The 27025-nt window shown below is 30.6% G+C and overlaps 1 protein-coding gene across 1 annotated transcript; it reads right to left on the bottom strand.

Moving 5' to 3' along the window:
• Positions 1-572: 572 nt before the first annotated feature.
• Positions 573-27025, bottom strand: spz6 (Spaetzle domain-containing protein 6). The gene is made up of 4 exons (XM_075310300.1): positions 26654-27025; positions 2145-2461; positions 1768-2079; positions 573-1706 (listed from the first exon to the last, which is right to left on the bottom strand). The coding sequence occupies exons 1-4, from the start codon at positions 26672-26674 to the stop codon at positions 1073-1075; spliced, it is 1284 nt and encodes a 427-aa protein (XP_075166415.1). The 5' UTR covers positions 26675-27025; the 3' UTR covers positions 573-1072.

Below are 27025 nucleotides of genomic sequence, written 5' to 3'. Positions count from 1 at the left end.
CTATACAAAATTTTGTCAAAATTGTATTTCTTTAGAAACTTTTGTCAAAATTTTATTTCTATAGAAAATTTTGTCAAAATTCTATTTCTATAAAAATTTTTGTCAACATTTTATTTCTATAGAAAATTTTGTCAAAATTCTATTTCTATAAAAATTTTTGTCAAAATTTTATTTCTATAGAAATTTTTGTCAAAATCTTATTTTTATAGAAAATTTTGTCAACATTTTATTTCTATAGAAAATGTTGTCAACATTTTATTTTGTCAAAATTTTATTTCATAGAAACTTTTGTCAAAATTGTATTTCTATAGAAAATTTTGTCAAGATTTTATTTCTATAGAAAATTTTGCCAACATTTTATTTCTTTAGAAAATATTGTCAATATTTTATTTCTGTAAAAAGTGGAGAGGAACGTTTTGTAAAAATCTATAATTTTTGGCAGAATTCTACCAACTGTGGTAGAATTCTGCCAAAATAAATTTTCTTGTCGAAAATTGTATATTTATTTTTGTGATACCGGGTGTGTAGTAAAAGTTATAAAATAGTCGGTCCCGCCCAAATATTTGTTTTTGTATTGTAGATATTCTATATATTTTATTGGTATTTATGTTTAGTTATAATATTTTTTTTAGAATAATATATTTTCTATAAATATAAATGCTTATATATACGTATATTAGATCTCATGGATGTTCTCCACCCTATTGTATAATTGCATTAATACAAGTAGATATCTAAGAATATTATGAGGGAAAAATTATCAGTCGAAGAGATTTAGATGTTAGCAACGAAATTCAGACTCTTAAGAATCCCATAGAGCACGACATCCTAGACATTCGATAGTGAATTAAAAATGGGCTAAAGGATTTTCAGAATGTGATTTTCATCAAAGAAGAAAACTTAAATGGTAAATATGAGCTAATCGAGCAAATTAAATGGAACTTTAAAATGTACTTAAATTTAGGAGAAATTATTGTGTTATTAATAAATTAGGATAAGTTAAGCAAGGACTTGGCTATTAGCTAAAATGCTTGTAGGCTCTTATTGAGATGTCTTTGCTGCTGTGTGGTCTTTACAAATCAGCTACAGACTTCCGGCGTACATATTTGGCAAAGTAGTCGGGACGCCAACATTTACACGATCCAGGAATCAAGAACCAATCATAATACAAACGTACTTGGAAACAACCAATTTCATCATGGCCATCACAATGTTGATTGAAATCAGCAGAATTACCGCCATTATGGCCAGCATTACCATCAGATCCAGTGGCAACACCAGCACGTTTCTGTAAATACTGTTGATAGGCTTGGAAATCTTGCACAGAGGGTGCTTGAGTTGTTGTTGAGGTTTGCGGTACAGTATCCTCAGCATTGGGATAGAATATTTCGGCAACCAATAAACTAACCCAACGTGGTGATGATAGGCAACCACCATCCAAATAATGACATCTGGCTTGTATGCATCGTGTAACCTCAATGGTTTGGGTAAAGTAACCCTCATAGGGAATTTGTACAACATAACGCCAGGATCCTTGATAGTTTTTGGCAAATACAGGAGTGGCGTATTCTACTTTGGCTGGACAAGGAGTAGGGGGACCTTCGTAGCGTATGGGGCCAATTTCCTCACGTCTCTCCGCTGTCAAAGGTGAGGCCGAAGGAGCTGACGACGAATCACCTTGGAAGGCTTTGTAAATGGTACAGAATCTACAAAAACATAGAAATTGTGATCACTTCTTATTTTCAAAATTTCGATAACAATTCTTACATGCCACCACCATCACAGAATTTGCGTGGCTTGCGATCAGCCTCACTATGTTCCTTTTGGGCCCGTTCCTCTTCATCGATGGCCGGATCGAAATAGCCAAAATCATGACTTTCAATTTTTCCCTCTACTTTGGGGGCCACAGCTTCACGTTTATTCCGAACGCCATATCCTGTCTGGTCGATATTATTATTCTCCACTTGCTCCACAGGATCATCTCTAAGAATTTGTGTAACTTTTGGCAAGGTATCATCGGCTTGAAGAACGGGTAGAGTTTTGGACAAAAATTTCAAAGTATGATTACGTATCAATTCACTGTGAAATAGAAAACATTGTAAAAAAATTAATTCCATAACATACATTTGAATCGCATTACTTACAAAGGATAAGGTTCTCCAAGGACATTTTGTTTCATGGGATTCTTTGGAATCTGTCCTTTATTCAAATCACCACATATATTATTGACCGAAACGGCCACTTTTTTGGCATTAGCCACATTTTTACAATCAATATTGACATGCGTATAGGGTGGTGGCCTTACCTTGGGCGGTATGGCATTTGGAGATTCCACAAAGGCGTAATAACCCTCTGGTGGTTCTTCGCCACCATAATCTCCCTGTTGTGTTGGCTGTTGTTGTAGCGTTGGTTGTTGTTGTGTTGATACCGATGATGAGATGAGCATAAATGATAGGATTTTCTGGAATTTCAAAAGAAAATTTATATTAGAACGTAGAGAAAGAAATTTTTAAAAAGAATTTGAATTCGGTATTTGTAAAATATAAATATCCAAACGAGACCCAAAAATAAAATGATGATAAACCCCTAGAAACACGAAAAATTGGCTTTGTCGTCCATATATTTTTTATGGGGTTATCCTTTATTTAGGTTTTGAAGCTCATTATCATGGTTCTCTCCTTGACGAAATTTTAGAAAATGAAATTCCCCGTTGTTATAGGATATTTCCTTTAAGAGCAAATAAATCAGAATTTAGGACGGCGTTAAATGGTTGTCCTAATATATAAAACAAGTAAGGAAAGTCTAAAGTCGGGCGGGGCCGACTATATTATACCCTGCACCACTTTGTAGATCTAAATTTTCGATACCATATCACATCCGTCAAATGTGTTGAGGTTTGTCCCAAATACATACATTTAAATATCACTCGATCTGGACAGAATTTGATAGACCTCTACAAAATCTATAGACTCAAAATTTAAGTCGGCTAATGCACTAGGGTGGAACACAATGTTAGTAAAAAACATATGCACTAACTTATAATACCCTGTTCCACAGTGTGGCGCAGGGTATAAATATGGGAAACATTTAAATCTGAAGCAATTTTAAGGAAACTTCGCAAAAGTTTATTTATGATTTATCGCTCGATATATATGTATTAGAAGTTTAGGAAAATTTGAGTCATTTTTACAACTTTTCGACTAAGCAGTGGCGATTTTACAAGGAAAATGTTGGTACCTTGACCATTTTTGTCGAAATCAGAAAAACATATATATGGGATCTATATCTAAATCTGAACCGATTTCGACCAAATTTGGCACGCATAGCTACAATGCTAATTCTACTCCCTGTGCAAAATTTCAACCAAATTGGGGTAAAACTCTGGCTTCTGGGACCGTATTAGTCCATATCGGGCGAACGATATATATGGGAGCTATATCTAAATCTGAACCGATTTCAATAAAATTTGGCACACTTGACTACACTACTAATTGTAATCCTAGTGCAAAATTTCAACCGAATTGGGGTAAAACTCTGGCTTCTGGGACCGTATTAGTCCATGTCGGGCGAAAGATATATATGGGAGCTATATCTAAATCTGAACCGATTTCAATAAAATTTGACACACTTGACTACACTACTAATTGTAATCCTAGTGCAAAATTTCAACCAAATTGGGGTAAAACTCTGGCTTCTGGGACCGTATTAGCCCATGTCGGGCGAAAGATATATATGGGAGCTATATCTAAATCTGAACCGATTTCAATAAAATTTGGCACACTTGACTATAGTACTAATTGTTCTTCTTGTGCAAAATTTTAAGCAAATTAGGGTAAAACTCTGGCTTCTGGGGCTATAGAAGTCCATATCGGGCGAAATATATATATGGGAGCTATATATGTAAAATTCTGAGCCAAAACGCATACTTGTGCCAAATTTGATTGGACGATTGGACTAAAACTGCGACCTAGCCTTTGATTACAAAAATGTGTTCACGGACAGACGGACATCGCTATATCGACTCAGGAGCCCACCCTGAGCATTTTTGCCAAAGACACCATGTGTCTATCTCGTCTCCTTCTGGGTGTTGCAAACATATGCACTAACTTATAATACCCTGTTCCACAGTGTGGCGCAGGGTATAATAACAAGTATATACAGCAGTAAGTTCGGCCAGGCCGAATCTTAAATACCCACCACCATGATTTCCAATTTAAGGCAAATTAGATAAAAACTACGGATTCCAGAAGCCCAAGAAATAAAATCGGGAGATCGATCTATATGGGGGCTATAACAAATCATGGACCAATACTCTCCATTTTTGGCACACTTCTTTATGGTCCTAAAATACCTTTAGATTTCCAATTTCAGGCAAATTGGATAAAAACTACGGATTCCAGAAGCCCAAGAAATAAAATCGGGAGATCGGTCTATATGGGGGCTATAACAAAACATAGACCAATACCCACCATTTTTGTCACACTTCTTTATGGTCCTAAAATACCTTTAGATTCCCAATTTCAGGCAAATTAGAAAAAAACTACGGTTTCTATAAGCCCAGGCCCCCAAATCTGGAGGTTGGTTTATATGGGGACTATATCAAAACCTGGACCGATATAGCTCATCTTCGAACTTTGATGATTCAATTCCTTTATGAGCTCTAATTAGGCTGAATTTAATATTATTACAATTTGTTTTACTTAATATGTCTACAGCAATACATTTTTCGCATGTTTGTATTACATCGATGTGACTCAAGCTCTGATGAGTTATTGCTTGAAACGAAAGACTTAAGACACAAACCTCTTCAATGTGAAGAAAGAAATTTCTTTTTTTCAAATGGGATGCCATTGATACCAGTTGATATTAAATAAGAAATTTTCTATATCTTAGCTTGCAGATGTATTAAAATATTTCTACAAATTATGAATGTTATAAAATTATCTTTCACAGCGTACTCACATAATATTGTCAAATTATCACAAAATTATGAAGTAATTCTTGTAGAAACCCCTTTTGCAAAAATATTCGTTATGGAGTGTTAAATAAAATATATAATTGGGGAAAGTTGTTTGCTTGTGAATAAACAACAGAACAAGTCATCAAAAATACAACAAAATGGAACTTTGCTTGGTAGTTTTTTTTTTTAGCTCAAAGAAATGGTAGCGATTGTTAGAGTCGTTTTTTTGTTATCTTGCTCATGTATGACTAACATCTTAAGCAGCAGTAACTTCGGCGGCTGATGAATGGCTCCAATGGTAATAAATGGAAATTATGCTGATGTTAAGAAGATCTATCGATTGGAAAGGGCTTGGGTATATTAAAAAAGACAACAACAGCAGCATTAAGACTAATGGTACGAAACAACTCAAAGACGGCTTTCTCTTTCACAATCAAAAAGCTACACCAAGCACATAGTTAAATTTTTTGTTGTGAGGTATTTCAAGTTTTCTTTTAGAATTATAAACAAAATATTTTAGTTATTGCTGCAATAAATCATATAATTAACAACTAATTTTTCATTTCTTCCCTTTTCTGTATTCGTATATATTTTCTTTATTGTAGTTTTACATAAAAAATAATTTTCCATAGATTAACATGCCCTCCCCCCCCCCCCCCCTCCAAAGTGTAATGTCAGTAATTCTTTTATTTGCATTTCTCTTACATTACAAGCGAAGGCCTGCCATTAACGTCGGCATTGAGGAGTTTAACCAGAAAAGAGAAATTTTATCAGTGTCATGTGCCGAGTTGAGCACAGTTCATTTTGGTTTTGAATTTCAGTTTCGGTTTTGCCTGAAATGAAATTAAAAGTGACCCCTCAAGTGTTTTTTATTTTATGTTTATCATCATTTTTGGCCAGGGCACAGTGTTTCCAAAGCAGTTTAAAAGATCAAGCCATTTAACCTTTATAAAATTTGAGTTTGTTCTCACTTAGAGTTCAGACTTTCTGTTGGCAGTTTAAAACTTTGTGCAGTAAAAGGGAAAACCATGTGAAAATTCTTGAAGAAAGAGATCTAGGGATCGCCAAATGATTTTCTTATCGTGAAAGATATTCAATCCAAAGCACTTGCTCTTGGTGGCAAATATTAAAAATCATTGAAATATCCTAAAGGAACTGGTGCTGGAAAACGTGTACACGCTCACAAAAAATCGCTTCTGTAACATATACTCCCAAACATATTTTGCTTCAAGCATATACATTTTTGGCTATTGCCCAAACATTTATATGTTTGATCTCTTCCAATATATAATATGTTTGAAAGCATATTGGTCTAAACAATATATATTTGGGTAGTCAATTTCCAAACATTTTGTATTTTTGCATCCAAATTCAATAATGTTGTCTTCCAAAAAACAATATGTTATTATGTGAACATATAATATGTTTGGAAGCATTTTGCACCCAAAAATATTATATGCTTAAAAAAATTCTCCCAAACAATATTGTGCTCAAAATTTTATTTATTTATTTATATATTTACAATCATAATGAATTATGAAAATAAACAGGTAATATAGGTGCTAACAACATAGGTTTTCGACCTGAATGCTCAAAATTTTGTTTCTGCCTAATTGTATATTCCCCCACATCTTTCTCACTTCCACGAGATTTTTTAGTTCTTAGCACCTTTTTCTGTAATACAAACATTGTAGAAGAAATTATTCAATTGTATGATTTTTTTATTTATTTTAATTTTACCTTTTGCCGGACGGGGATTCGAACAGCGGACCACACAGTTTGTATGGATCAAAGAAGTAGCTGATCAATTGCCCAAGGAAAAATAAAATGTTAATTTTGTAATAACAAGCAACAACCACCAACTTAATTCAATATCGCTCCCTGTTAAATAGCGCTCCAAGCTACTAAACACATATATGTTTATAGGCTATTTCTAAATTAATATATGTTTGCATCCAAGCATATTATATTTAAAAACATTTTATGTCCCAAACATAATATGTTCTAACATATTAACATATATGTCCCAAACATGTTATGCTAGATTATGAACATTATATGCTTGCACTCAAAAATATTGTGTTTAAAAATTTGTGTTCCAAATATATAATGTTTATAGCCAAACATATGAAAAACAGTCTTTTTCATCCGTCTAGGATCGATAGATTATATCGATGATTTTTTTCTTCAACTGCCAAGGACAACATTGCCTTGGCCACAACCATAAGTACTTACTATTTCTATGTTAGCCTATTACTTTACTTTAATTACAATTTTAAATGCGAGCTAATTGGACATGAAGATTAGCTTAGCTTACAAGACAAGAGCAAACATTTTGAATAAAAGGACGTTTTATTTGTAAACGTAGTAACCATTTAAATCAATAACTTGCTACATTTTTTCAACCCGTCCAATTTTTTTAAAGGCCTGCAAAATAGAAACTTTTTAATACACTCAAAAAAAAAGTGAACACGCCAGCCAATTTAACTCTATTTTAGTTTATAGAAATTCTTATTTTTTAGTTAACATTTTTCCAATATTACATATAATTTATATAAGGAGAGACAAGCGAAATGGTGCTATTTTGAGCAACCGGCCCATATTTTTCGGACTATTGTTCTAAAGGAATAGTAGGTAAAGGAATTATCGTATATCCAAATATTTTATACCACCGACCGTAAAAACGCACTTTTTTCAAATTTGAAGACTGTCAAAAATTTCCCCTATAAACTCATATAAATTTGTGAAAACCTAACCAATTTTCAAAATTTATGATAAATAAGTTAAATTTAGCGTTATTTTAACTACGGAAATTTTATTTTATATTATTAGTATTTTTATTATAATAGTTTGGTAAAAATGTTGACAAAATATCTGTTTTGATGAAAATCGAATTTATCATAAAATACATAAAACTTGTCAGAAGGAAAGGTTTTATGCATAAAAATGAATTTGTTTACTAAAAAGTACGTAGTTCAAAGTGAGAAACACAAAATATAAGAATTTCTGATAGCCTGAGATATATTTTTTTTGTGAAAATGCCGTTTTTCAGTTTTTTTGGTATATTTTCTTGAAAATTTTGGAAAAATTGCAAATATTAACGGATATTAGAGTTTTATATCTTAAAATAAACGAAAATATTATAGCATTATAATATATAAATTTTACAAGATTTGTTTTTTAAGATTTTCTATATTATAAGCAGTTTTATTCGGAAAAAAACATTTTTGGGCAAATTCAAAAAATTTTTAAAAATTCACTAAAAATCGAAATATTAACGGAAATGAATGATTTCTATGTCAAACGATGTGTTTTACTTTGTTATATTTTTTATAAAAAAACAATTTAGGCTTTTTGGATACTTGACATAGTTTGTTTGAAATTATTATTTTTTTTAGAATTATTGGGAAATTAAAAAATTTCTTGAAATTTTGCCACAAAGAAGATAAAATTAACTCAAAAACAAACAAAAAATCATTGGCGCCAATTCATGACCATTTTAACCATACAGTAGTTCATTCTTACTATGAGAATCGTACGAAAATTTTCTTCTGCTTCAGTTCATAGAATTATAATTTTTTCTAATACAAATAAGTTAAATTTGGCGTTAGTTTAACTAGGGATTTTTTTCACTGTAAAAAACTGTGTGAAAATGAACCCTGACTGATGGAAAAATATGAAACTTTAATAAAAAACTAAATATGTGTTATTGAGTATATATCTGTTTGGAATCGAGCTAGTCAACTTTGTACTCTGTCCATAGAAGAAAATCGCGCAAAAACCACATCTGGTGCTATACAACAACATAATACTCAAAGCAACAAAAGTGTTTATAGTTCCCACCATTGTCAAATCCCAGAGAAGTTCACCAATATGGTATCACAATGGACTGAATAGTCTAAGTGAGCCTGATAAATCGGGCTGCCACCGTGCCTAACCTAACCTATTGTCAAATCCCAAAATGCGAAAATAGGCCCTTTTTGGAAAACAACCACAATCCCCAAAAGGAAATTTGAAATTCATTTTAATTTGAAATATTGGGGTTTATTTTCATAATGCAAACGGGCTCAAAAATGAAATGAAGTTACTCCCCAAAAACCATAAAAATTGGTTTTGTTGTTTTCCATATATTTTTTTTGGGGTCTTACTCACAGTTGCCACTAGTACCAAAAATAATGTACCAACATTTTAAGAAAATTTTACCAAAATCTACCAAAGAAACAAATTCATTTTTTGATAAAAATGTTGTGGTTAGTATGAAAAAATGTTTTTTCTTCTAAAGAAATCTTTTATTTTACAAATATTGAATCTATAGAAAATTTTGTCAAAATTTTATTTCTATAGAAAATTTTGTCAAAATTTTATTTCTATAAAATATTTTGTCAACATTTTATTTCTATAAAAAAATTTGTAAAAATTTTATTTCTATAGAAAATTTAGGCGAAAATTTTTTTCTATAGAAAATTTTGTCAAAATTTTATTTCTATAGAAAATTTTGTCAAAATTTTATTTCTACAGAAAATTTTGTCAAAATTTTATTTCTATAGAAAATTTTGTCAAAATTTTATTTCTATAGAAAATTTTGTTAAAATTTTATTTCTATAGAAAATTTTGTCAAAATTTTATTTCTATAGAAAATTTTGACAAAATTTTATTTCTATAGAAAATTTTGTCAACATTTTATTTCTATAGAAAATTTTGTGGAAATATTATTTCTATAGAAAATTTCGTCAAAATTTTATTTCTATAGAAAATTTTGTCAAAATTTAATTTCTATAGAAAATTTGATCAAAATTTTATTTCTATAGAAAATTTTGTCAAAATTTAATTTCTATAGAAAATTTGAGCAAAATTTTATTTCTACAGAAAATTTGATCAAAAACAAATTTGAAAAACATTATTTTCCTCTGTTGGTTAAGTTACTCTTGTAGTTTAGTCAACGCAATGGTTTTTAAGCTGAGATCGAAACAACAAATATGATTGAAGTACAAAACAACAATAACAAACGAAAACGAACAATTTTAATTCTATAAAAAATTTTGTCAAAACTTTGTTCCTATAGAAAATTTTGTAAAAATTTTATTTCTTTTATTTCTATAGGAAATTTTGTTAATTTTTTTATATATAATTTTGTCAAAATTTTATTTCTATAAAAAATTTCTATAAAAAATTTTGTAAACATTTTATTTCTGTAGAAAAATTTTTCAAAATTTCATTTCAATAGAACACTTTGTCAAAATTTTGTTCCTATAGAAAATTTTGCCAAAATTTAATTTTTTTATTTCTATAGAAAATATGTCAAAATTTTATTTCTTAGAAAATTTTGTCAATATTCAATTTCTATAGAAAATTTAGTCAAAAATTTATTTCTATAGAAAAAATTTTCAAAATTTAATTTCAATAGAACATTTTGTTAAAATTTTGTTCCTATAGAAAATTTTGTCAAAATTTTATTTCTTTATTTCTATAGAAAATTTTGTTAATTTTTTTATATATAATTTTGTCAAAATTTTATTTCTATAAAAAATTTTGTCAAAATTTATTCAGTTTCTATAGAAAATTTAGTCAAAATTTTATTTCTATAGAAAAAATGTTCAAAATTTCATTTCAATAGAACATTTTGTCAAAATTTTGTTTCCATAAAAAATTTTGTCAAAATTTTATTTCTATAGAAAATTTTGTTAATTTTTTTATATATAATTTTGTCAAAATTTTATTTCTATAAAAAATTTTGTCAAAATTTATTTCTATAGAATATTTGACAAAATTTTATTTCAAAATTCAATTTCTATAGCAAATTTAGTCAAAATTTTGTCAAAATTTTATTTCTATAGAAAATTTTGTCAAAATTTTATTTCTATAAAAAATTTCGTCAAAATTTTATTACTATAGAAAATTTTGTCAAAAATTTATTTCTATAAAAAATTTGTTAAAATTTTATTTCTATAAAAATTTTGTCAAAATTTTATTTCTATAGAAAAGTTTGTGTAAGTTTGTATTCCTAAAGGAAATATGTGTAGTAGCTGCTAATTGGAGAGGAATATTTTGCAAAATCTACCCAAAACATCAAGAATTCTACCAATCTATCAAACAGTAGAAAATCTACCAAGTGTGGTCGAAGTTTACCAACTGTGGCAACCGTGGTCCTACATCAATTAGGGTTTGGGACATAAATTTCAAAGATAAGACTTGATTTTTTTTTTGAAAAAATATTATAAAATTTCTTTAAATAAATTTTTTTTGCGAAAATGTTTTACCCGATTAGGTTGCATACTCGTTCATAGTAGATCAACATTTTCTTAGTATTGTGGCCGGCACAAGAAAGAATTTCCTAACATTTTTGAATTTTACCAAAAATGATATTTTCTTAAACAAGACAAAATTAATTATGTATAATTCGTTTTAAATATAATTGTATTTGCTTATTATATTTATATAATTCTAATTTTTTCTAGGGTTGGCTGACTTGGTCAACTTTTATTCACGGAGAGATTAAGATCACCTCTGAAACCACTGTGATACACAAAAAGATAAATTGCTGCTGCTGTAACTTTTGCCCGCATGGTGGGAGTATGCAGATCGCAAAGAAATGAAACTGAATCATAAAATATTCATGAAGAAATATTTTTAAAAAATTTCTCTTTCATTTCAATTCGTTGTTAATTTTTTTTTTCAATGAATACAAAATTACTTTGGGAAACGTTTCTTTGTTTATTTAAAATTTCTAAAGAAAGAATTTCTAAGGTGATTAAAATATTACCATTCATAGATGGGGTATTTGAGGGTGACATCAGCCATAAACATAAATTATTGATGTGTAAAGTGCTAGTGTTGATACCTATTTATTGTGGGGTTGAAATGGTTTATTTTTTGGTTTGCATTAAAATGTTGTTGCTGTAGCTTAACATATAGAAGAAAAAATTTCTAATGCCAGGAAATAAAGAAACAGAACCGGGGTGCAAAGTATAAAATAGTAAAAAAATACTTCCCTAGTTTATACCGTCTTTATGGTTACCCTTGCTCTATTTCTCCCGATTTTATTTGTTGTTGTAATATTGTCAAATAAAAACCCAAATTTATTATCATTTCTTGTGGCAATAGCAGTATCCAGGAATTTGGGTCATGAAATTAACATTCTTTCGGATGAATGTCAATTAAATTAATTTACACAAAAGTAAAAAACAAAACCTATCAGAAAAACGTGAATGAGGTGTTATTCTACACAAGTGTGCCATTAAACGTTTGTCACACATAACCGGCTTGTATGAAGACGAGTGTACTATATAAACTACTAGGATATTGATCAAGTTTGTGTCTAAAGTCTTTTGTTTTCCATACATTGTATCATTCTTGCACGACATCAAGCATATGCATTCTAATATTTATATTTATAAATAATCATATATCATGGCAATAAGCTCTGAACCACATACAAGGAAACTCTTACATAAAACAAAGTCCACGAAAGCTTTGGAGATAGAGAAAGGAACAAAGCATCTCCTCGATTGATTTTCGGACTACTATAAATATAAAATCACATGGTCTTCAATGTTGAGAAAAATGATCCTAATCATTTCACTCAGTTCCAGCAATGCAATGCTGTCGCTCTGGAGGCTATAGTAGTATAAGATTATGGGTATAGGTTAGGTAAGGTTATGTTAAAAAGAGGATTCCGATTCCCTTGTCTCATGTCGGCTGTCATACATCTTAGCCAATATTCGGCTTATTGTGTGCGCTAACTTCTTGTTTTCCCTTCCCTTCTTTTATTACAGAAACTCTCTGTCTCTAAGGAATTCCCTAAATTTTTCCAGTCCCTGTTTCCAAGCTAACAGGTTGGCTGATAAGTCCCCGGTCTGACACATAGATGGCGTCGCTAGTATTAAATGTATATTATTTTTATATAGTACCAACCTTCAAATGATTCGTGTCAAAATTTGACGTCTGTAAGTCAATTAGTTTGTGAGATAGAGCGTCTTTTGTGAAGCAACTTTTGTTATTGTGAAAAAAATGGGAAAAAAAGGAATTTCGTGTTTTGATAAAATACTGTTTTCTGAAGGGAAAAAATACGGTGGAAGCAAAAAATTGGCTTGGTAATGAGTTTCCGGACTCTGCCCCAGGGAAATCAACAATAATTGATTGGTATGAAAAATGCAAGCGTGGTGAAATAAGCACGGAGGACGGTGAACGCAGTGGACGCCCGAAAGATGTGGTTGCCGACGAAAACATCAAAAAATCCACAAAATGATTTTGAATGACCGTAAAATGAAGTTGATCGAGATAGCAGAGGCCTTAAAAGGAACGTGTTGGTCATATCATTCATCAGTATTTGGATATGCGGAAGCTCTGTGCAAAATGGGTGCCGCGCGAGCTCACATTTGACCAAAAACAACAACGTGTTGATGGTTCTGAGCGGTGTTTGCAGCTGTTAACTCGTAATATACCCGTGTTCTTCCGTCGATATGTGACAATGGATGAAACATGACTCCATCACTACACTGCTGAGTCCAATCGACAGTCGGCTGAGTGGACAGCGACCGGTGAACCGTCTCCGAAGCGTGGAAAGACTCAAAAGTCCGCTGGCAAAGTAATGGCCTCTGTTTTTTCGGATGCGCATGGAATAATTTTTATCGATTATCTTGAGAAGGGAAAAACCATCAACAGTGACTATTATATGGCGTTATTGGAGCGTTTGAAGAAGAAAAAAGTGTTATTCCACCAAGACAACGCACCGTGTCAAGTCATTGAGAACGATGGCAAAAATTCATGAATTGGGCTTCGAATTGCTTCCCCATCCACCGTAATCTCCAGATCTGGCCCCAGCGACTTTTTCTTGTTCTCAGAGCTCAAAAGGATGCTCGCAGGGAAAAAATTTGGCTGCAATGAAGAGGTGATCGCCGAAACTGAGGCCTATTTTGAGGCAAAACCGAAGGAGACTACCAAAATGGTATCAAAAAATTGGAAGGTCGTTATAATCGGTGTATCGCTCTTGAAGGGAACTATGTTGAATAATAAAAAGGAATTTTAACAAAAAAATGTATTTTTCTTTGTTAGACCGGGGACTTATCAGAACCTGTTAGGTCAGGTCCCGAATCACCTCTTCATAGATATGGATAACTTTTTGCGTAGTAAAGACGGAGCAGTGACAATGGTAGTGTTCCCAGGTCTCATTATCATCAAAACATGCCCTACATTCACCATCCTCTGCTGCTCTAATACGGCACATATATTTATTCTCTCAATTCTAGGTGCCCGGTTATTATTCCCACGGCTCTCTTGAGTAGTTCTCCAGACTTTTTCTTGCCTGCGTCACCTCATAGTAATTTCGTCATCCTTCCGACTGTCGCACGGTTGCCACGGTTGATAGAATTCTACCAACAATTTTAGATTTTTACAGTTTGGTAGATTGGTGGGATATTCGATGTTCTCTATAGAAATTAAATTTTGACAAAATTTTCTATACAAATACAATTTTGACAAACATTTCTATAGAAATAAAATTTTGATAAAATTCTCTATAGAAATTAAATTTTGACATAATTTTCTATAGAAATAAAATCTTGACAAAATTATCTATAGATATAGAATTTTGACTAAATTTTCTATAGAAGTAAAAGTTTTACAAAATTATCTGTAAAAAATAAAATTTTGATAAACTTTTCTATAGAAACAAAATTTTGATACAATTTTTTATAGAAATGAAATTTTGATATATTGTCTATAGAAATTAAATTTTGACAAAATTTTTAATAGAAATTAAATTTTGACAAAATTTTCAATAGAAATAAATTTTTGACAAAATTTCTATAGGAATAAAATTTTGACTAAATAAATTTTCTATAGAAGTAAAAGTTTTACAAAATTTTCGATAGAAATAAAAATTTGATAAAATTTTCTATAGAAATAAAATTTTAACAAAATTTTCTATAGAAATAAAATTTTGACAAAATTTTCTATAGAAATAAAATTTTGACAAAATTTTCTATAGAAATAAATTTTTGACAAAATTTTCTATTGGAATAAAATTTTGGCTAAATTGTCTATAGAACTTAAATTTTGACAAAATTTTCTTTAGAAATAAAATTTTGACAAAATTTTCTATAGAAACAAAATTTTGATACAATTTTTTATAGAAATGAAAGTTTGATAAATTTTCTATAGAAACAAAATTTTGATAAAATTTTTTATAGAAATGAAAGTTTGATAAATTTTCTATAGAAATTTAATTTTAACAAAATTTTCAATAGAAATAAAATTTTGACAAAATTTTCTATAGAAATAAAATTTTGACAAAATTTTCTATAGAAATAAAATTTTGACAAACTTTTCGATAGAAATAACATTTTGACAAATTTTCTATAGAAATTAAATTTTGACAAAATTATCTATAGAAATAAAATTTTGACAAGATGTTCTTATAAATAAAATTTCTATAGAAATAATAAAATTTTTTATAGAAATAAAATTTTGATAAATTGTCTATAGAAATTAAATTTTGGCGAAATTTTCTTAGAAATAAAATTTTGACAAATTTTCTATAGAAATTAAATTTTGACAAAATTATCTATAGAAATAAAATTGTGACAAAATTTTACAAAATTTTTTATAGAAATAAAATTTTGCAAAATTTTCTATAGAAATAAAATTTTGGCAAAATTTTCTTAGAAATAAAATTTTCTATAGAAGTAAAATTTTTACAAAATTTTCTATAGAAATAAAATTTTGAAAAAAATTTCTATAAAAATTAAATTTTGATAAAATTGTCTATAGAAAGAAAATTTTGAAAAAATTTCTTATAGAAATAAATAAAATTTTGGCGAAATTTTCTTAGAAATAAAATTTTGACCAAATTGTCTATAGAAATAAAATTTTGCACAATAAAATTTTTTGGTTTGGTAGCTCAGCAAAAAAAACTGGAAGTACTCCTAAGGGCACAACTTTAAAAACACTTCCAAAAAGTGTCCTCCAAATATGTTCTTTATTTTAACTACTCAGGAAGTTCTTTTATAACTCGTTTTTTTCATATTTGCAAGCGGTAATTTTAACTTTTTTTATTTCAAATAGGTTAAAAACAGAGTAAGGATTAATAAAATGGTAAAAATTATTTAAATTTTGCAAAAAAAAACAAAGCAAAATTCATTCCAGAAAAATTGCGAATTTTGGGAAATATTTGAGGTCAAAAGTTTCGAACAAAAATACTAAAAACTTATTTATTTGGCAAAATATCACAAAAGCGTTTAATTTACATCTAAACCACTAAATTCGGATCACACCTTAAGTAGTGAAGCAAATTTAGTGCAACGGCAGTGGAAATGGTGGACATCCGTTCTATGACAAGCCCATGTTAAATTCATCGCTTCTGCGCCAATTTTGCACCACTTCCTGATCCAAAAAGCACATTGTCACTACTTTTTTGGCGACGCTTTTTTTGCTGGGAGTGTGTTAGTAAAATGTTCTCCAAATTTTAGTAGATTTTTTTAGTCTCGAGTGGCAAACGTGTTTATGTGTCGCCCGTATCCATTCATCCAATTCAGGCCGGGTTGCATCTATGGGGTTTGAGTTCTCTAAGTTGACTTCTCAACGTATCCTAGCACTTATCGCTATACAGAAAAAATTTTCACGAAAATGTTCCTAATTGAGTTTCAAAATTGAGTTTTAAAAAATATTCAATTAAATTTAATTGATTCAACAAAATCACAAAAATTAATAGTAGCAATTATTTTTTTAATTGGATAAATTAAGTTTTTAATTGATATTATAATTTCTGTGATTGAAGACATTTCAATTAAAAAATTAATTGGATCAAATTTTTGTGTGTGTAGTTATCGCCTTTGCGTTTCCTTCGATTCCGGCATGTCGGGACATATAATAATAACCATATAATAATTGGTTTGCATTCTAATACGGCTCGTGATGGAAACGTACATTACTACCTTCATTGCATATTTCTGCGTTCTCCAGGTTTGCATTCAGGCCCCTGAGTCTTACCCATTCCTATGTCATACTTAGGGTCCTGTTTGCCCTTCTGCAGAGTCTGTTAGGATCCGTTCCCTGCAGTAATCATCGTCTGCATAACAGATTGGTTCAAATCCTCCCCTTAGCTATAATCCTTAGAAGGTCCTGTATCGGAAGTTGCGTACTCTAACTCTTCTTCATCGTCTGCAACCTGCTAAAGACAGTTTAACTACAATTGAATTTGATGGCCTACGTCCACTGAAATTTTTGAGGATTTCTGGTTATCCATTTACTTCTTAAAGGGATGATATTGAGATCTCTATCATTTCCCAGATTGCTCTTCTTGTTGATAGTAAATTTTTACTACAGGTAACTTCCTTATATACATTTCCCGTTTATCAATCAAATCTCAAAATGCAAATTCGCACGAGTTTGTTTTCTAAGTCTTTTGTTACAGGCCAACGGCAAACTATTTCCAATACTTCAAACATTCCAGATTTTTATTTTATTTTTATTCTCATCATTATTTTTACATTTCTCCCATTTTCTTCAGTGGTTTTGCCATTGTTTCGCCATCGCGTGTCAAAACAACCTGTAATACAACATTAAAGGCATTTCCCCCCATTTTCTTTACTTGTTTGGTTCTTTAGAATTTGACTCTCTTGTCAGCCATACAGTGAATGGTAGAGCATGTTTAGTGTTATTATTGCTTTCATTATGGCCATATAAATTACTCGTTCGTATCTATTGTTGTTGTTTTTTTTTAATATTAACATTTACAGCTATGCTTTTTTCCTGAATGTAGTCTTCATTTAATAACAAGTACTCGTAGTGGCTGTAGAAAAAGCTGCCAGGTTTGTCTAAATTGTTTTTTGTTTTTGTTACTTGCAGTTTACATGCAAAATTTCTAGAAAAACATCTCGAAGATTGTTTCTGCTAGTTTAGTTGTTCACCCATGGTGTCATAAGTATTTATGTTGCCCCATATGATGGTAACTGGCAAGAAACGACATTCCCGTTAAGTTCGTCTAAATGTGGGACTTCTGTTAAATTTAGCACAAATTTTGTAAATTGTGCAAGATCTCATAGTAGAATCTAGAACGATGGCATATTGCATACGGTGGTCTAATAATTTAATGGAGCTTTAAAATAAATTTACACTTAAAAAAAGTGAACCCTATATTTCACTAAAGCTAGTTTAACTTTATTTTAGTTCATGGAATTATTATGTTTGGAGAATGTATTAATAAAGCTATTTATGTACAAACAAATGCCAGTTTAAATTATAACGGATACTTCAAAGTAAAATAGGGTTTCTAATTCCAAAATTCCAAAAAGAAAAACTTTAAACCAAAGATACTAAATCCTCCCACCGTGGTGCAATGGTTAGCATGCCCGCCTTGCATACACAAGGTCGTGTGTTCGATTCCTGCTTCGACCGAACACCAAAAAGTTTTTCAGCGGTGGATTATCCCACCCCAGTAATGCTGGTGATATTTCTGAGGGTTTCAAAGCTTCTCTAAGTGGTTTCACTGCAATGTGGAGCGCCGTTCGGACTCCGCTATATAAAGGAGGTCCCTTGTCATTGAGCTTAACATGGAATCGGGCAGCACTCAGTGATAAGAGAGAAGTTCACCAATGTGGTATCACAATGGACTGAATAGTCTAAGTGAGCCTGATACATCGGGCTGCCACCTAACCTAAACTACTAAATCCTCATAATATGTCTTAGCCTACACACAAAAAAATTTTACGAAAATTTTTCCAATTAAAATTTCAATTGAGTTTTCAAAAATATTCAATTAAAAATTTAATTGATTCAACAAATTTTTTAATTGAAACAAAAATCAATCACAAAAATAATAGTATCAATTAATTTTTTAATTGGATCAATTAACTTTTTAATTGACATTCAATTAATTTTTTAATTGATACTATCATTTCTGTGATTGAAGACATTTCAATTAAAAATTAATTGGATCAATTAATTTCGTGATTGAATCAGAAAAAATTTTTTTTGTGTGTATATATGAAGCGTTTTATCTTAAATCTAAAGTTTTAATATACCAGTTAATTTAAGGACGATTTATTTAAACCACTAATGTGTTTCATTACTATCAGAAAAACTTTCCTTTCCATACGACTTTAACGGAGCGACGCAAATTTCCAAAATTTGTCTCTTAAATTTAATAATTTTTTTTTTTAAGTAAAGATTATAAACTTTTGTTTTAATTAAAAAAATTGTTGAATCAATTAAATTTTTAAGTGAATATTTTTAAAACTCAATTAAAATTTTAATTGGAAAAATTTGCGTGCAATGTTTTTCCCGTGTAATCTTGAATATCACGCAAATATTGAATTTAATACATTTTTGTTTGAAGTAAAGATTATAAACTTTTGTTTCAATTAAAAAAAATTGTTGAATCAATTAAATTTTTAAGTGAATATTTTTAAAAATCAATGTTGAATATCACGCAAATATTTTTTTTCAGTGCACATCTTTTAATAATCGCGTTGGGATGTGACACAGTTTTGTTTATACCCTCTACCATAGGATGGGGGTATATTAACTTTGCATTCCGTTTGTAACACATCGAAATATTGCTCTAAGACACCATAAAGTATATATATTCTGGGTCGTGGTAAAATTCTGAGTCGATCTGAGCATGTCCGTCCGTCCGTCCGTCCGTCTGTTGAAATCACGCTAACTCCCGAACGAAACAAGCTATCGACTTTAAACTTGGCACAAGTAGTTGCTATTGATGTAGGTCTGATGGTATTGCAAATGGGCCATATCGGTCCGCTTTTACGTATAGCCCCCATATAAACGGGCCCCCAAATTTGGCTTGCGAATCCTCTAAGAGAAGCAAATTTCATCCGATCCGGCTGAAATTTGGTACATGGTGTTAATATATGGTCTCTATCAACCATGCAAAAATTGGTCCACATTGGTCCATAATTATATATAGCCCCCATATAAACCGATCCCCCGATTTGGCTTTCGAAGCCTCTAAGAGAAGCAAATTTCATCCGATCCGGCTGAAATTTGGTACATGGTGTTAGTATATGGTCTCTAACAACCATGCAAAAATTGATCTATAATTATATATAGCCCCCATATAACCCAATTCCCCGATTTGGCTTGCGGAGCCTCTAAGAGAAGCAAATTTCATCCGATCCGGCTGAAATTTGGTACATATGTTCTCTAATGACCATGCAAAAATTGGTCAACATCGGTCCATAATTATATATAGCCGCCATATAAACCGATCACCAAATTAGACCTCCGGAGCCTCTTGGAAGACCAAAATTCATCTCATTCAGTTTAAATTTGGTACGTGGTGTTAATATATGGCCTCAAACACCCATGCAAAAATTGGTCGAAATCGGTTCATAATTATATATAGGCCCCATATAAACCGATCCCCAAATTTGACCTCCGGAGCCCCTTGGAAGAGCAAAATTCATCCGATTCGGTTGAAATTTGGTACGTGATGTTAGTATATTGTATCCAACAACCATGCAGGAATTGGTTCATATCAGTCCATAATCATGTATAGCTGCCATATAATCCGATCCCCAGATTTGACCTCCGGTGCCTTAGGAGAAGTAAAATTCATCCGATCTGGTTGAAATTTGGTACGTGGTGGTGATATGATATTTAACAACCATGCTAAAAGTGGTCCATATCAGTCCATAATCATATATAGCCCCCATATAAACCGATCCCGAGATCGGAGCCTCTTGGAGTAGCAAATTTTATCCGAGTCAGTTGAAATTTGGTACATTGTGCTAGTATATGGCCGTTAACAACCATGCCTAACTGGGTCCATATCGGTCTATAGTTATACACGCTCACAAAAAATCGCTTCTGTAACATATACTCCCAAACATATTTTGCTTCAAGCATATATATTTTTGGGTATTGCCCAAACATTTATATGTTTGATCTCTTCCAATATATAATATGTTTGAAAGCATATTGGTCTAAACAATATATGTTTGGGTAGTCTAAGTTCCAAACATTTTGTATTTTTGCATCCAAATTCAATAATGTTGTCTTCCAAAAAACAATATGTTATTATGTGAACATATAATATGTTTGGAAGCATTTTGCACCCAAAATATTATATGCTTAAAAAAAATTCTCCCAAACAATATTGTGCTCAAAATTTTATTTATTTATTTATATATTTACAATCATAATGAATTATGAAAATAAACAGGTAATATAGGTGCTAACAACATAGGTTTTCGACCTGAATGCTCAAAATTTTGTTTCTGCCCAATTGTATATTCCCCCACATCTTTCTCACTTCCACGAGATTTTTTAGTTCTTAGCACCTTTTTCTGTAATACAAACATTGTAGAAGAAATTATTCAATTGTATGATTTTTTTTTTATTTTAATTTTACCTTTTGCCGGACGGGGATTCGAAAAGCGGACCACACAGTTTGTAAGGATCAAAGAAGTAGCTGATCAATTGCCCAAGGAAAAATAAAATGTTAATTTTGTAATAACAAGCAACAACCACCAACTTAATTCAATATCGCTCCCTGTTAAATAGCGCTCCAAGCTACTAAACACATATATGTTTATAGGCTATTTCTAAATTAATATATGTTTGCATCCAAGCATATTATATTTACAAACATTTTATGTCCCAAACATAATATGTTCTAACATATTAACATATATGTCCCAAACATGTTATGCTAGTTTATGAACATTATATGCTTGCACTCAAAAATATTGTGTTTAAAAATTTGTGTTCCAAACATATAATGTTTATAGCCAAACATATGAAAAACAGTCTTTTTCATCCGTGTATATAGCCCTCAGATAAATCGATCCCCAATCACACAAAAATTGGTCCATATCAAGTTCATAATTGTATATAGCACCCACATAAGCAACCCCCATATTTAAACTCTGGCTCCCCTCTACCGTCCGTGCAAAAGTCCATATTGATTCGTAATTATTTGTAGACTTACCTACACATACCTTTTTTGTCTAATATATACCACGTATGGACTGACTCACAATTTAGAAAAAGATGTTAAGAAGTTTTAAGATACCACAACCCAAGTAATTCGATTGTGGATGACATTCTTTCGTAGATGTTTCTACGCAATCCATGGTGGAGGGTACATAAGATTCGGCCTAGCCGAACTTACGGCCGTATGTACTTGTTTTTTTTTTGGATCTGGCCAAATTGCACATTTTACATTTCTTAAGGTTTTCATATCATATTATGACATAGTCCTCATATGAAATGATCTTCCGATTTTATTCTTGGTTATACATAAATCACAATTTTAAGCCTAAGTTTTTTCATTTAAAGACATTATATTCTATAAGTATATAAATAATGGCCCTATTCAAGATCTAAATTCCGAATAGGAATATGGTCAGCTTAAACATTTTGACGATTTACGAATTAGAAGTTTCAAAAAATGATGGCCAAAAGTGAGTTAAACCGACATCAAAACATTATTAAATATGAATTCGTTCTCTGTGTTTTATTCATTCCTATCTGTGGAAGTTGTTGTGAGGATTACATTTTTAAACATTAACATTTCAATGAAGTTGTTGTGATTCGACTTAAAACTGGGTGTCTCTGCATTAAAGAATTTTTTTTGACTAAGGTCAACTTGACTTTAATAATTCTGAAAATTTCTTCAAAATTAATGAAATTGTATTTAAATTTGCTGGCTAGAAAGAAAAAAAGGCGTTTAAAAATAGAAGATGTTTTTAAACACTTTTTTTAAAGACGTTTGTTACTTGAACCATAGCATAATTTCTACTTGAATTCGTGTCTGAATTGGGATATTTACACCCAGAGAAGGAATATGATCACCTCAAACATGTTTCAAGAGCACCATGTTACTTTTTCACAGCGACCATATAACATTTTTGTCGCAAAAAATTTCTTTTCTCGTCAAACATAACATGCATTTCGCTATCAGATACATAATTTCCGAGAAAAGAATATGGTTTCGACAAACATGCTACATGTTTTCCGTGAAAAAGTAACATATTGATCTAGGAATATGGTTGAGGTGATCATATTCCATCTCTGCGTGTAAGTTGTCGTTAACAAGATTTTAAAGGAATTTGATAGCACATGAATAAAATAGGTGAAAAATCAAATAAATTAAAATTTATTTCTTAGAATCAAGTACGCAAAACCCAAATTTAAAAGTGAATTATGTCTTATAAGTATCCTTACTTCAACTCTTTGCTTCTTTGTGTCGGAATCAATACCAAAAGACAAAGACAATACCAAAAGACAATATCTTTGGAACCGAACATGTTTTTTTCAGTGTGTGATTGCTTTATATTTGAGTGGAAAACGACAAGTGCACGCACAGAAAAAACATGTTTGGACATGGTTGCCGCATATATTTAATGCTTATCTAGAGTATGTAATTGTCGTGAAAACCATGTATTTTGTCTTTGTAAAAATAATTTTCGAGCGGAGAAAAATATATGTTGGCAATAAGCATTTAAATGGTTCTCAAATGCCGCAAACATGTTCTATTATTTAAATGATAGAATTTGAGACCATTACATGGTCGGGAAAATCATGTTCCTGACCATTCAATTTTTTTACTTTTTTGCAGAGAAAAAAGTATTTTTATAGTTTAGGTATAGACATGTCTAGAACCATTACATGTCCATAAAGACCATGTATATTTTTTCGCGTCAGTCGCGTGTTGATTGTTGCTTCGAATGGACGGAGAATACGGAATTAATGTGTTTTGTGTTAATTTATTTATTCAGAAGAGGCACGTGGTTTTATGTAAACACAAAAAAGGAAAGTGTAATTGAAAAAAATTTACCTAGTTTTTGTTCTGCATTTTGCTTATGGTATAATTTATTTTTATTTGCAGTTACATGATGCCTGCATTTTTAAATTTGATGGGCACGAAGTAAATATGGAATGATTACTTATTGTTGAAATTGAACCAAAATAGAGTGTGTAAAAATATGTGATGTTTGCTTGCACGACATTTTAAATACAAATAATTAATGAATTAGTTTATAAATAAATAAAAACAAATAAATAAAGTTAATTTTGTGTTTTCCTTTCTCAAGTGGCGTCCTGTTTTCGACGACGAAAAAAGTTTTTTATAAAGATCAAAACATTTTAGGTTGTGACCATGTTCTTTTAACTGGAAGAAAAACATTTTTGACGAATACCATGACATTTTTGATCGTGACCATTGTATTTTGATTCAAACAAAATTCTTTTTATCAATATAATAACATTTTAGATGAGGACAATTTTATTTTTCTTAGAACCATGTTCACTGAGCTAACATGGTTGCAGGTGAAAATGTTACATGGCCGCCGAAAAAATAGCCCCTATCATATTATATTGCTCTTCGAATATGATTGTGACAACCATGTTTCTTCTCTGCGTGTGGCTATTTTTAGGCCTCTTCAGCATTTAAAGGTGAATAAATCTATTATTTTTCGTATTATTACCGTGATACTTGCATCGCTTCCAAAAAGTGGACGAAAAACAGCAACCACACCAGAAATGATCCGAAAACTGGAGGTGAGATTTGATCGTAATACTCGCCGCTGTGATAGAAAAGTTAACATTCGGCGAGAAAAAAAGAGCTGACCAATGCTGAAAATTTACACCTTCAATTGGCTATCAGAAGTTAAGCGCCACCGATGACAATTGGGCTACCCTAACGGCCTATGAATACTCCACGCTCACATTCATCGACCGTTTAAAATAAATGTTTAATCTTGTCGGGAAACTGCACTAAAGACAGTATTGAAGCCGTGGACAGACAAACATTTCGGTCACAGACCGTGAACAGGACGCAGACTCAAAGAGGATTTAGAACGATCGCACTCACAATCCCAAAATCTCCGGATTCTCAATCACGGTTGCCACAGTTGGTAGAATTATGCCAAAAATTTTAGATTTTTGGCATAATTCTACCAACATATTCTACAGGCATATTGGTAGAATTCTCGATGTTTTGATAGATTTTACAAATTATTCCGCTACAACTTAGAGGAACTTCATAAATTTTCTATAGAAAAAAATTTTGACAAAATTTTCTATAGAAATAAAATTTTGACAAAAGTTTCTAAAGAAATAAAATTTGGGCAAAATCTTTTTCTATAGAAATAAATTTTTAACAAAATTTTCTATAGAAATAAAATTTTGACAAAATTTTCTATAGCAATAAAATTTTCTTACCACACAGTGTGGTAGCAGCAACAGAAATGAGAGGATAACACCAGTGACATAGGTTTTATCTTTATATATTTATTTTATTTCCGTCGATGATTTCCGAAGGAGATCGAAAAAAAATAAAACAGAAAATAAAAATAAAACTGACCTCAAGCTTGAATTTACAAAAAAAAGAAAAAAAACATAAGGTAATAAACAAAAAGGATGAAAAACAAAAACAACAAACTTAGATGAAGTAAAATTTTGACAAAATTTTCTATAGAAATAAAATTTTTGTTTTGTTATTATTGGTTTTGTTCTTTAATCATTGTTGTTTAACCAACAGATATACAATAAAATTTTGACAAAATTTTCCATAGAAATAAAAATTTGACAAAATTTTCTATAGAAAAAAAATTTAACAAAATTTTTTATAGAAATACAATTTTGACAATATTTCTATAGAAATACAATTTTGACAAAATTTTCTATAGGAATAAAATTTTGATAAAATTTTCTATAGAAATAAAATTTTAACAAAACTTTCTATAGAAATAAAATTTTAACAAAACTTTCTGTAGAAATAAAATTTTGACAAAATTTTCTACAGAAATAAATTTAAACAAAATTTTCTATAGAAATAAATTTTTGACAAAATTTTCTATAAAAATAGAATTTTGACAAAAATTTCTATAAAATCAAAATTTTGACAAAAATTTCTATAAAAATAAAATGTTGACAAAATTTTTAGTTTTTTGGTAAAATTTTCTCCAAATGTTGGTAGATTATTTTGTCCTCGAGTGGCACCCGTGATCTCAATCCGTTGGAATTTTGCGCTTGTAGCATTTTTGAGAGTAATGTTGGCATTAACAAATACCAAAGTGTCGATCATCTCAAGACGGCGCTTCGGAATGTGCCAGAATACCGGAGAGCTCATGCAGTATATGCACCCAGAGAAGGAAACATGTTTCAAGAGCACCATGTTTCTTTTTCACAGCGACCATATAGCATTTTGGTCGCAAACATTTTCTTTTCTCGTCAAACATAACATGCTTTCTGAAATCAGATACATAATTTCCGAGAAAAGTGTATGGTTTCGACAAACATGACATAACATTTTGCTCTTGGAACATGGTTGAGGTGATCATATTCCTTGTCTACATGTGACGGCTTTGTTGGCCGTTTGACAGCCATAATTCGTGTCACAAGAAACCAATTTGTACAAAGGTTATTTCCTAAATTTTTGTTTTTAAACAATAAACTAAGAAAAATAAAATAAAATAAAAAAACATAGCGCTTTACTTTGTTGCATTATATAGTAGACACCATGCAAAACCGTATTAGTGTCGTTGAAGTTTCTCCAAAAACAAAAGACTTAGGACACAAACATCTTCAAGATCTTCAAGCAGTGAAAACAAACAATTTTTACATAAAAATAAAAATTTAAATACTTTCGAAAACAATTTTAACCCATTTCTCATAAAGGTCGTAACACTTTTCAATACAGACACAAAAAAAAATTCACACATTTTCACCTACCAATAATAAACGTTTATCCATTGTGTTTTTCTCGTTGTTCTTTTTTTATTGTTTAAATATTTTCGTTAAATGTTAGCACTCTTTTATTATTTTTTATATATTTATGTTGCCAGGCTTATCCAATAGCAAATCATATAGTTAACTGTTCTACACTTGTTTTTGTTTCTTCTTTTCTTTTTTAATTAGGTTTCTTGTTTTCTTATGGCTCAAAGGTAATTTCACCGCATAGCTTTCCTTAGGATGGGGCTTTTTTATCTGCTTTGCTTCTTGAACTTTTTTAACAGCACTTTTAATTTAATCCGGTATAGTAGTCACTTATGTTTTTAGGATCACCACCATGCTGGTGTATTGTTGCAAAAGAACTGACAATGA

This window comes from Haematobia irritans, chromosome 5 (assembly GCF_050003625.1).
Source record: "Haematobia irritans isolate KBUSLIRL chromosome 5, ASM5000362v1, whole genome shotgun sequence".
Taxonomy (NCBI): Eukaryota; Metazoa; Arthropoda; class Insecta; order Diptera; family Muscidae; genus Haematobia; species Haematobia irritans.
Note: the sequence above shows the minus strand (reverse complement) of the source record. Positions and strands in the feature narration are given on the sequence as shown.

Bases quoted from the DNA above. Each gene is read 5' to 3' on its own strand.
- spz6 (XM_075310300.1), bottom strand. From the start codon at position 26,674: ATGGATAAACGTTTATTATTG. The intron at 2,462-26,653 runs GTAGGTGAAAAT...TTGAAATTCCAG, and splicing joins TGGATAAACGTTTATTATTG to AAAATCCTATCATTTATGCT. The intron at 1,707-1,767 runs GTAAGAATTGTT...ATGTTTTTGTAG, and splicing joins TTCTGTGATGGTGGTGGCAT to ATTCTGTACCATTTACAAAG.